Source organism: Podarcis raffonei, chromosome 5, assembly GCF_027172205.1.
Source record: "Podarcis raffonei isolate rPodRaf1 chromosome 5, rPodRaf1.pri, whole genome shotgun sequence".
Taxonomy (NCBI): Eukaryota; Metazoa; Chordata; class Lepidosauria; order Squamata; family Lacertidae; genus Podarcis; species Podarcis raffonei.
The window spans coordinates 98,206,205-98,218,761 of record NC_070606.1 but is presented as its reverse complement, the minus strand read 5'-3'; the positions used below and the strand labels follow the sequence as shown (position 1 = coordinate 98,218,761).

At 45.4% G+C, this 12,557-nt stretch overlaps 1 protein-coding gene across 8 annotated transcripts in view; it reads left to right on the top strand.

Annotated features, from left to right (window-relative positions):
* LRCH3 (leucine rich repeats and calponin homology domain containing 3) overlaps positions 1-12,557 on the top strand; it is an 85,754-nt gene extending 73,197 nt beyond the window's left edge. For 5 of the 8 annotated variants that reach the window (XM_053387338.1, XM_053387340.1, XM_053387339.1 and 2 more), the window contains 3 exons: positions 716-853; positions 2,064-2,141; positions 6,003-11,263. In XM_053387338.1, coding sequence (XP_053243313.1) covers positions 716-853; positions 2,064-2,141; positions 6,003-6,203 — 417 coding nt within the window. In that variant the 3' untranslated portion in view covers positions 6,204-11,263. Of the gene's footprint in view, positions 1-715; positions 854-2,063; positions 2,142-6,002; positions 11,264-12,060 lie in introns of those variants that run through there. The other 3 variants (XM_053387341.1, XM_053387336.1, XM_053387335.1) reach the window with 2 other exon arrangements.

Here is a 12,557-nt window from a genome sequence, read left to right as displayed (position 1 = left end):
TTCATCCTGTGTTGTTTGTGGTGTTTGTACACAAGAGTGTTCTTGCAAATTAGTCTCATGACTAAAAAGTAATTTGAGAAGGCTTTATAAATGTCTACTCCTGCAGAACCACTCCCAGTTTCTCAGCACACTTCTTTCTGATTTGTTGCAAATCAGGTTCCCAGATAACTTAGTTTAATTGTAGGAGGAAAACATTTGGGAGTACAGAATGTTGCCCTTGGCTGCATTTGGACAATTGCATCTTGGCTTAATAAGCTGAGGTATGAATGAGCCATGGCACTGCTGTATGCAGCGGTTTTGCAGAAAAGCCAGGGAGTCTTCAGTTAACTATGGTTGTCCGTTACATTAGAACTGGGAAACTGTGGTTCGTAACTTGGGAGGAAGCCAGCACATGAAACCAACTCCAAACTATGGCTTCTTATCCTGGCTTGTTCCAAAGCTGTTAACCACAGTTTCCCAGTTCTAATGTAACTGGAAACTATAGTTTGCTTGCTCATGCAGAGTAAGGAGCAAAGTGGCTGCTTGCAGAGCATGAGATTTGCTGGTTATTTTGCTGAGATAATCCGAACACAGCCATATCCTCATCTAATGTTGTCTGTAGGGTGTACTTTATAGATTTCTTGCAACCTGTTTAAAGTTTGTCTCTGGGTAGCATGTATTGTGGCGGCGACAATGAACTTGAAAGTTTCTCTCCTCTTTCCCCTCTTTTTTTCAGAAAATTGAATCACGGTTGAAAGTGTCTTTGCCCAGCGATCTTGGAGCAGCGCTGACTGATGGCGTGGTGCTCTGCCATTTAGCCAATCATGTGCGGCCTCGTTCTGTTCCTAGTATTCACGTCCCATCGCCAGCTGTTGTAAGTATCCCGTTAAGAGTGCTGTGGCTGCTTGATAGAATCTGTACCTGTTTTTCAAATTTGATTCTGTCTTCTGGCTTGAAAGGCCCTCAAGCAATGAAACAGCAGATGACTGCTAAAGATAAGCAATAGTGTAAAATGACAAAAGCAGAACAACAGAGCAGTGGTGATAAAATTTTTATTACTGATTTATTTTATTTTTTATTAACTTTGTATACCACCCTTCATCTGAAGATCCTCAGGGTGGTTCACAACAGAAAAATGCAAAATGAGAATACGAAATAAAACAAAAACAAATCAATAACCCCCCTCCCACAAATACATAGGAGCCAGAAGGAAATTAGCTTCACATAATTCCCAGCATATTCTGGAGAGCAGTTGTCTGCTGCAGAGAAGACCCTGCGCCTTGAAGAGGTCAGCCTGACTTCTGATAAGGAAACATGCCCCACCCCAGCCCCAAAGATCTCAGTCTACAGAGAAACTAGTTTCTTCAAATTTCTCTTCAATGTTGCTACAAACAACCCTTGATCTCTGTGTCAATAATATTCAACAAGAGCTGCAAGCACCTATGGCTACTGTGGCAAACACTGCAGTTTTGCATTGTAAGAACCCCTGAATCAGCTGCTTTTGGCATGCAAATATTCCATGCAAATCCAGACCTTAACTAATTTGTCTGGCTGTATAGGCAGCTGCTTTAACTTAATTTCTGGCTGACCAGGATAGTGGGGTGAGAGTAAGAGTTTGGACCTCAGTGAGCAAGAGGTGCACACCTAGAGACAGTAGTAGTAGTAATAATAATAATAATAATAATAATAATAATAATAATACCCCACCCATATGGCTGGGTTTCCCACAAAATATTAAAAATATAATAAAACATCAAACATTAAAAAACGTCCCTAAACAGGGCTGCCTTCAGATGTCTTCTAAAAGTCAGATAGTTTCTTATTTCCTTGACATCTGATGGGAGGGCGTTCCACAGGGCAGGCGCCACTACCGTGAAGGCCCTCTGCCTGGTTAAGGGACAGCTGGCAGAGAAGTATGTGTGGGGACAGCCATGTTGTCATTTGTACTATTTTTCTTCCTAAGTGAAATTTCTAGGGTCCCAGCCACACTATTGACTCCTAGCACAAAAATATCTTTAAGCATTCTGGTTTATCTGTAAGGCACTGCTGAGTTAAGAATGACATGGTCCTCCTTTCTTCTGCAGCCTAAGTTAACCATGGCCAAGTGTAGACGGAATGTGGAAAATTTCCTGGAAGCTTGCCGAAAGATTGGCGTGCCTCAGGTAAAAGAGAAAACTTTATGTCTTTATTTTGCACTGCATGTCTTCATTTTATATTATTGAGAGCCCAACATTTCACAGCACCAGTTCCTGCACGGGGTTGGGGGCCACAATGGAAATAAATGCCTAGAGATGTAACCTACCATATTGCAGCCAATCAAGCCACTCCAGTAATAAGCACCCTTTGTCCTTCAATAATGCCTATATGCAGACTTGCATTCAAAATAGGCTCAACGGAAAATGTGTTAATGAAAATGTAGCAAGTCAGGAAGTGAAATCATACTCCTGTTTATTCCAGTTCATCTGAGTGCCTAATCAGGGCTTGCCCAGTCTTGCTCAGTGCATTGAGTAAGATGTGAGGTCTTGCGCTAGAAATCAGGTTTAGTTCTGCTGTTGGCTTCTGTTTATGAAGGAGGATGACAGAGGCAAACAGAACACTGGGTACAATAAATATAATTGTATCTTACAAGTCTAAGAAGTCTTGTTACTAATCTCATTAGTCTACCTATTTTATACCTTCTGGTACTTGTTCTCGGAGACTGTACTCAGGATGAAAATTCAGCTGTATGAAAGATTTGTACCATTGGCTATTCAAATGGGGTTCTGTGTTCTGAATCATTCCCACGCCCTCAGATATACTTGCCCAAGGAGTTGGTGTAGGTATGCCAGAGAGCGCAGGAGGGCTCCAGAATATCATACTTGATGCTACTACGGGCAGAATTTTTCTGCACTGTGTAGTTTGGGGGGAGGGGGTTGGACTGGAGAGAAACTTTGGGGTCACTCCAATGAAAACCATAGTCCCAAGATTGACCTCCTGTGATGTATGGTATTTGAGAAGAAGTGGAAGGACTAGCTGACTGTATTTCACTTATTTAAAGTGATATGTTTGCAGCTAGCTCCTGTGACATTTGACCTGGTCTCTGATGGTAGGTATCCAATAATATATTCCTATATTCAGCAGTTGACATCCTAATCCGGACACTGCGATAACAATTTTTGGACTTGACACTTCATCTTCCCCATTGCTGCAGGTGCTGACTTTAGGCAGAGACTCTTCCAATGCAGCACTGCAGACATTCAGCACTTCCTAGTCCAATTGCCAGCTCCTTTTGCTTCTGGATTCTGCTCACCATCCTTCAGAGAGCAGCCCAGTTGGTGCAAAAACGAGGCTTGACTGTGTGTGCTGCAGGTTTTTAGCACAGATACTTTTCAGTCATTTGGTTTCATTATATTGCATGTGAAACATTAAGTCTTTAAGTGCTGTAATACTGTTTCTGGTGGCAATGGTCCCCTCTCCACCTCTAGATGATAGCCGAGTCGTAATTGCTACAAACAGCTGCTTTGCAAAGGGATCCCTAGATCTTTACCATGAAGAGCAGTATTGACTGTGTCATTACTTGTCTGTGTGTTTTGAATAACTAGCATTTGGCAGGTGTATTATCGAAATGCCAAAGTCTCACACTCCATAAGCGGCATATAAAATCCACTACCAGCCAAGGACTTAAAGCCTACTGCACAAACCTCCCACCGAAATCCCCTCTCAACTCCCCCCACCCCGTTTGTTATCTGCTATCCCCTTTACCTGCTATCCTCAGAGAGGCCCAGATGCATAGCACTAGCCCCAGCCTTCCTTGTCCCCCTGCCTGGCTGGCTTGCACTCTCTTTCTCCTCCTTCCTGTTGTTGCCCCTCTGGCTTCCACTACGTAACGCTAGCCATCACCTGACCATTCCCTGTGGGCAGGACAAGGAAGAGTGGAAGCAGGAGCTGTGCTTGAACTAGCCAGGATCTGCAAGCAACTCTCAGGTTGCAGTTTGCCAGTCCCATGTGTTTTGAGTTTGGAACATAGCAGGAATAAATGAGTTGTCTTCTGCTGCCGCCTTCTGTGCATCTTTTCCATGTCCCATTTTGCCAGCTGAAAGGCCTTCATTCTCATCTTCATAGTAATAGCTCTTGGAGTCGGCTGCCCCTTGGAGTTAACAAAAGGCCAAGTGAAAGAGCTTAGCAGCTCACCCAGCAGCACTCTCTGCAGTCTGACAATTCAAGATGGGTCATGGTTGTGGCTGAGCTGATGAGGCTAGAAGCCATTTTCTTTCCTTGCCTTTTCATTCAAGTTCTTGGGGAAATCTGCTTCTGTTCAGCTTTGGTGCAGACCGGAGAGAAGCAGAAGGTTGTGTAGACCAGGTTGAAGCCAAAAGTGCCAAGTAGGTTCAAGCCAAGGATGTTGCTGGGGCTCAGTGGGTGACCTGAAGGCATTGTTGGTGCTAGCCCTCACAAGGAAGAGCAAGAGTCATGCTTGATGGACCCAAGACCATTGAGTAGGAGTGAGGACAGGGGTTGGGGAGATGGGTGGGAGACACCCAGGAGCCAGAGACCAGCCACTTACGCCATTGCTCTGATGTCTGGGAGTTTGTGGGTTGACACCAGTGACCTATCCAGCACTTTGCCCAACTCAGCATAACAAAGGATGCTCAAACTGAAGTCTGGCTATTTTGAGAATATATCCCCCAACAATTTTGAGGAAGCTTAATTAAGTATATTTCTTATAACCAAGAATACACATAGGGTGGGATTCAGTACTGCACCCTTCCAATCTTTCCATCAGCACAAGCACTCCAGGTTGCCAGATAGAACAATATCACATCGCCTTCCCCTCTGTCCGCACGCTGTTCTGGGGTTCTTTCTGACCACCCAGAGCCAAGGTCAGGGCGGAAATGCCTTTTTGCACAAGTGGAAGTATCGGTGCACAATTTCCTATGAGGGGCCTCATGAGGTGAATCCTACCCATAATCTGTGCAAATTTGACATAACTAAGATCCTACACCTAGAGAAATGGGGATCCTTTATCCTTTTAAAATAAAAACTGCTGCTGCTTATAGTTTATAGGGACTCTGAAGCACTTGTAGAGCTCTACGCAAAACAGGATCTGGTCCATACTCTTCACTGTTGGGGAACATGTCAGGCAGTGATGGCAATAAGAGATCCTGCACCAAGTACCACTTGGTCTCTCTCTCTCTCTCTCTCTCTCTCTCTCACACACACACACACACACACACACTCTCTCTCTCTCTCTCTCTCTCTCTCTCTCTCACACACACACACACACACACTCTCTCTCTCTCTCTCTCTCTCTCTCACACACACACACACACACACACACTGTGTTGGACCTGGGACAGGCATGTGGTGCCTCCTGTTGGGTTTGTGTTGTAGCAGTAATAAAGAGAAAGGTGTTCGCATGGTCCTATGTAGAAATACTTACCTTTTGAGAGGGCAGATAAGATCCCTTTTTAAAGCTGTTCTCTAAAGGTAGCATCTTGCATAGAGCCACATTCCCCTTCTGCCGTGCCCGCATGCCCATGTTTAGCTAAGTGATTTAGTGGGCACAGTGCGACAGAAACACATTTGGGGGTTGATGTGCTTTGCACCCTCACAACCATCCACCACCTCTGCCGGGAAAAAAGTGAAAAGTCCAAAAATTGCAAACTTTTTTTAAAAAAATGAAAATGAAACGTGTTGCATGATGGTACACTGGTTTACCTATGCAGGATACTACACTCAGAGACCAACTTTGCATTCCCAACCAAAAATGGGTGCACTTTTGGGGTGTTTTCCATGCACCACGCTCCCAGTTTAAATAACACCCCTTCCTGAAAAATGAAGGCCTGATTGTGCCAGTATGTTTTATGGCTGTTTTCTTCCAACTGAACAGCAATATAAGAATAGAGGTAAGAACACTGAAGGACCCTTTTGTGAGAAATGGATGACCCTGGGCTTTCTTGTCTACTTCATGGATTCTTGCATGACTGATGACTGACGCTAATTTTTTTCTGTCTGTTTTCCCTTCCTGCTCACACTTTGGACAGGACAAACTCTGTTCCCCTTCTGACATTCTCCAGCTAAACCTCAGCATTAAAAGGACAGTAGAATCTCTTCTTTCTCTGGGGGCAGATTCAGAAGAACCGAATCTTGTCTCCCTTTCCACCCAGCTGTGTGGCTTTGCGGCATTTTACTGTGCTCTGATGCTAATGCTCTGTGTGTTCTATCGCTGGGTCTTTTTCCTCTAGCTAAAGCTCAAGGGTGCCATGGACTTAACTCCAGCTCTTCCAAGCGGTTGGTAAACGGTCTGTGTTTCAGTCGAGAATTTTGTATGTGTACGTTGTTCCTGATCCACCAGCAATCTGCTCTGTGTGATGTGAAAAACTCTCTTGCTGATAATGACCTAGTCAGGCAGAATTTGCTGTTAGATAAGTGAAAGCTCCCTTACATTGTGTGGCTGGAATACTTTATGCAAAACAGAAGGGGGGGTTACACTTTGTAGAAATCTATTTTAATTGCACAACGGTGGATATTTTTGTAGAACAGGAAGTTCACCCACTTCCTTTGGGAGGGAGGGAGGGTTGGTAGAGACAGTGATGGACATTTGATTCTTGGAACTCACAGAACACTTGAAAAACCGGGATACAGTGTTGAAGGGAGACACTCCCTCACCCTAAGATTTTTCAATCTAGACCTCCTTTGGTTTCTTAAGGATTAAACAAACAATGAAATGCATCTTCACCTTTTTCTCCAAGTGCTAGGAACATCACCATCGTTTTTAAAACAAAAAGTGGCGATTGTTCAGGATTCCTCAGAAACCTCCAGCCTAAGCATCAGAGGCCTTATTTTCAAGCAGTGCTGATGAGGAATATTCCTTCCTGTCTCTGAGGCACTGCTAGATTTGCAGAGCAGGCTGTATTGCACAGCAGAATGTGGAGATTGCAGGTTTTTACAGCCAATGCAGGTTTTATTACAGTGGCATTATCCACCCAAATAGCAGTTTGCACTGGTGGTCTACGATGCAGGAGGGGCTCATGAAAAATGGCTTCTCATCTTCTTAGACCAGAAAATCCACAGCATGCCATTTTTTTCTAGTGATCTCTACTCTATTTAGAATATTTACACAAGTTCCTCTTTGCTGTTACATTGCTCAGTCTGAGCAGACCGCTAGTGTGAGCAAATATCTGTACCAGCAAGTCTGCTACCTTAATCCTGTCTGCACCAGCTGTTAGTGTTGTCTTCAGCTACTGGTGATGTGTAGCACTGGGAAAATGCAACCCTTTGCCTTGCGTTTCCTCACCTCCTTCTGGGCTCACGTTCATATTTGCACACATGTGTGCCAATGTCACAAATGTATTGACTTGTTTATTTCACGGTTAGGATTTCTCAGTTGATCTCTGCTGTCACAAAGAATTTACGAGTGAGAGGCATTCGACTTTCTAGCAAATGCACATGAGCAAGTTGTTGAAACCCTCAGCTTTAATACCAGTCCTGTAGCTTTCCAATAAATAGTGACAGCACTTTTAAGGAGCAGCGCCTTATCTGAAATACCGTTCACACTGTTATTGATTCATTAGGTGCTTTCATGTTTATAGACAGAACAATGTGTAACAGTGTTCAGCAAGCTGGACAGTTCCCATTTGGGGCTGATGGCATTTGTCCTTCTTGTGGTTTGGTGAAGCTGGGGTCCAAATATTTCTGCTGGTGCTCAGCCTTGAAAGGGTCTAGTGGGGTAATAAAACCAGGGATGGAGAAAGTAAGTTAACCCACTGAAACTCTAGCCCCTGGAAGCCCTGCTCAGTCTGGCTTCTAAGATTTCGCCAGACAGTTGCCTGCTCCCACCCCCCAGTTTAACAGCTCCCTCTCCCCATGGATGGAGCACCGAGGCTTCATTCCACCACCTTCAGCCAGCCTTACAGAATGGCTTCTTGACTCGTCTTGTTTTGTGTAGCTCAGGTACCAGCCGGGTTGATGCTTCAGCCTTTCTTGCCTATCCATGCACTCTGCTCCTGCTTTCTCAGGGAGACCTTTGCTCTTAACGTGGATCTCAAAGCACAAGCGTTTGCCCTTCTGCCTTGGGGAGGTGTCCCATTGGAATTGCCTCAGCCTGGCAGTCATCAGTTCACATGTTTTAGGATTTGTCCTGCTCTGGTTGGCTAGGAGCCAAAAGCTCCACAAAGCAAGAACAAATTCAGTTACGTTTTTAAGAATGTGCACATTTAAGTACTGCTGTAACCAAATACAAAGTAGGGGGGCATCTTAGGCCTAGAATGAGTGTCAGAGCAGCAAGTTGCTCCCCATATGTGAAAATAAGAATATGAAAGTTGAACACATGCAGTTAGGCTCATGAACAGACACATCATTCTCTAACCTTGTTGCATGCGTTGGAATAGCTTTTGAATTGGCCTCTTCTGTCAATTAATGAGTGCTTTATGACTGTTGATTCCTAAATGGGAAGGCTCCTAGCAAGCAGAACTCCTGCCTTTGTGAATTCTTGAAGACAGTGTTACCGAAAGACCTTTCTCCACTTTGAATGAATGAGTATTATTTTTGCACTCATCCTCCTTGTCTCAAAATGTTTGGTCCAATACTGCAGGTGTAGCTATGATTATATCTGGCCTCTGCTCACTTTAGGCTAACCTGAGTTAGGTCTGGGTTTTGTTTGTTTTTTTACCTTTTTCTGATCCCCTTTAGTCCATGTTTATAGTGGCATTTTGCTGAATTCAGGTAGCGTTGGGGCTGAGTGCCTGGTTTGCCTGCTCTGCTTGCCAGAAATCCCAAGCTTTCTGCATGTCATTGTGTATGTGGAGGAGGCTATCATAGTCACACCAGGTGTGCTGATAGACCACTAAAAGTGCAGGTGCCAAAGCAGGAATGTGTGGGGGATTCAGTGTCGTTCTGTTACAGATGTTCCACCTGTGCAAGCCTATCAGCTTGTCAGATGGAACTATGCCTCCTCCCTCCTCCACAATGTTCTGGGGTTCTCCTGACCCCCCCTTAAGCCAATTTTAGGGGATGGGTGGGGGGAGTGAGGAGGAGAAGGAACCCCATGACTCAGGCTTCGGCTGACAGGGTTCATTAGGTGACTTCTGTCTTCTGCGATGAAAAGAATTAAAATTCTGCACCCAGAATTCTGCAACCTGTATAAAATTGTGTGGATTGGAGAGGCTTGCATAATTTATTCTGGTTTTGCCAGCCACGGGGAAAGGCAGTGATTTGTACATGGCACTGATGTCTCGCTGACTGAAATCTTACTCAGCAACCTTCAGAGATTTCCAGCAGTCATTTCCCAAAATGTACATCAAGCGTATCTTCACAGCCATAAGGGCTAGCAACCTTTTTTAAAAAAATAAAAAGACACGTTTCTCAAGCAGATGTATTCTTTGCTCCTGTAAGAGTTGCAACACGTGCAGTGAGTGCATGCGTCCAGTTTTTGCAAACCACCTGATTGCTGAGATAATCCCTGCTATTCCAATGGGGTTGTCAGGATTTTCACGGGTGGGCCAGTCCACGCAGAACAGTTTTGCATTGAAGCCAGCATGCAGCCTTTGCCAACCTGGTGCCCTCCAGATGTTTTGGATTACAACTCGCATCAGTCCCAGCCGGCATAGCTGAAGGGCAGCAGCTTGGTGAAGGCTGCAGTAGAGCACTGTGTCTTCTTTTTTAAGAGGGATGGTGGTGCTCCCATACCTTTTAAAATGGTGCCCTTGACCGTCGATCAGCCAGGATGCTGGTGTTTCAGCTTTAGCCGGCTGAATCACAGCATTTTCCCACAATGAGCTCTTATGCTTTGTGCAATAATCACAGAGCTACAGGCTCTAAATGTCACGAGCGCTTGGGGTCCCTCCCCGCAAATTCTGCTCTCAGTCGCCTCCTATGTGGCACAGCCATCAAGCCTCTTCCACTGCCGCCTTTAAGAGTTTCCTGGGTGCCCACTTCCCTCCACAATGCCTTCCTTTTGCCCCTTCCTAGACTGGGCGGCATCTGCTTAGCAACTGTCACCTCGGCCCTGAGGCTAACGCCTCACCTGTCAGGCTGGGGAATGTGATACTCAAGAGTGGCTTGAGTTTTACACCTGACAGTTACCGTATTTTTCGCTCTATAGGATGCACTTTTTCCCCTCCAAAAATGAAGGGGAAATGTGTGTGCGTCCTATGGGGCGAATGCAGGCTTTCGCTGAAGCCTGGAGAACGAGAGGGGTCGGTGCGCACCGACCCCTCTCGCTTTCCAGGCTTCAGGAAGCTATCCGCAAGCCTTGGGAGCCCAGCGGGAGTTCGCACGGGCTCCCAAGGCTTGCGGATAGCAGCCTGTTCTGGGGTCGGGGGAAGCTCGGGCTTCCCCCGCCCCAGCCCCGCACCTGGGGGGGAAATAATTTTTTTTCTTTATTCCCCCCCCCCCAAAAAAAACCTAGGTGCGCCCTATGGGCCGGTGCGCCCTATAGGGCAAAAAATACGGTATAAAGCAGATTGTGTCCTTCAAAAGCTGATACCTCAGTAAATGTTAGTCTCTAAGGTGCTCATGCACTTTCTGCTGCTACAGACTAATGCCCCTACTCTTCTGGGGTGTGTGTGTTTGTGTGTGTGTATTTGACCGCAGACCTGCAGTGTGTTCTCAGAGGAGTCCCACAGCTTGCCTCTTGACCGCTCAGAAATAGCAGTTTCACAGGCGAGCAAGGAGTAGGGGGTACAGGAGTCGACCCTGAATTAGTCAAGGAAACAGAGCACCTCAGTTACGTGGATAAATGCGTGTTGGAACACTGTAGTTTGTATATTTTTTTAAAGCTGTTTCTACTGGGGGTAGTTTTAGGAATATTTTAAAAGAAATGAGTGCCTGTGAAAATAAATGGGCTGCTCAGTGAAACCGACTTTCTTAGTTGTGAGTTGATTGAAGGGAGTGGGGAGATGTTGCCATGCCGGAAATGCGTAAAGAAAAGCATTCCAAACTCTTGTATTGACTCCTCTCCAATCTCCCTTGCTTGTTTAGCCATCATCTTTAAACAGGTATTAACTAGTGTGTGAGAAAGGGTTATTTTTTCCAAATTCCTGCCATCGCTCCTCATTCACATGTTATGCAAACGAAAAGTGCTTCTCTGGCTTGTACTCTTTTGTACCAGGTTTTGCATATAAAGTGTACGTCTAATACCATCCGACTTCAGAAAAAAAGACTTCCTCTTCCCCTTCATGTTCACCTTTATAATTCTCCTTTTATATATGTGTGTGTGTCTTGTTTGCGGGGGACAGGGGGGCTGATTGTGGGTTGCTTTCTTTTTTAACATGTTGATTAAATAAAGTTCCTGTCCTGGAGTCTGGCTGGCTTGTTGTTCACTGTGTCACACATGCAGCTGTTGGTCCAATCCAGTGGTGGGCATCTCAGAGATGTGTTTCCTTAGGAATGCATCCTGAAAAGAAGGACCTTGGCTGGCATGCATGCCACATGCCACATTTGCACGTCACTTCCATGTTCATAAAGTACCAAACTACATATTGCATTTCTGCCGGGATAGTATTGCTGCCCAGTGATCGCATTCAGCTTTAAAAAAGAACCAGAACCAGCCATTTGATTGCCAGGGGTGGGGTGTGGACAAATACTGTCCTACTGACTGAGAAATTGTGTGCATTAGAAACCACAGTGGTTGCATTTTTCATCCTTTAGTGCTTGGGACCGTTGCATTTCTCAGGTGTAACCTCGAAGGTCCCAAGATGAAAGTTTAGATTCTAATAAAACCCCACAGTTCTCCCCCCGCAAAGGCATACTGAGAGCCAGCTTCTTAATTGCTGCCACAGCTGAGAGGCTTGAACATGTGAAGCTGCCTGGGTTCTAATTCAGAGCACTGGTCCGTGTTAAGCCGGCTCTGCGTAGGCTGAGCAGCAGAGAAGAGGCTCCTTTAGAAGTAGAAATGCAATGGGCTGGACGTGGGACTTTTTTGCATGCAGACCATGAGCTCCAACGCTGAGCTGCACCACCCTCTCATTTTATAACATTCCATTTTTGGCACACGTACACACACACACACATTTGCTTTAATTTAGTTTCCTTTTTTTTTGCGTTGTTTTAGTTTTCATCCCTTTTTTTTCCTTTATGTCTTTTTTGTGTTTTCCCATGTAGGAGCGATTATGTTTGCCTCTGCACATATTAGAAGAGAGAGGGTTGACGCGAGTGGCAGAGACTGTACAGGCACTTCTGGAACGGGCCCCCCCAAAACAGCAGCACCACCACCAGCAGCAACAGCAGCAGCAGAATCAGCTGGCTGCTGTGTAGTGACCCCCGAGACCTTGTTGCTTTGTCCTTGGCCAAGCCGAAGAATGCCCGGACTTGACTGCTGGGGCAGCGTGTCCAGACACAGGCAACCATTGCGTTCGAAGGAGGAAATCTGTATCCGGGATTCCTGAAGGGAATAATTTTTGCTTCATTTCTCCACTTTTTTTGGAGGTCACAAAAGTTTCCATTGAACTTAAAGAGAAAAGAATTCTTTGTAAAGTGAGTTTTGCCTGCACACGTGGGAGGGAACCAGGGGCAGATTTCACCTCCTCTCCGATTCATTTCTCAATAAGGTCACAGTAGAATTGGGGCAGCGGGTGGGAGCCTTTGAAACTACCCCCACC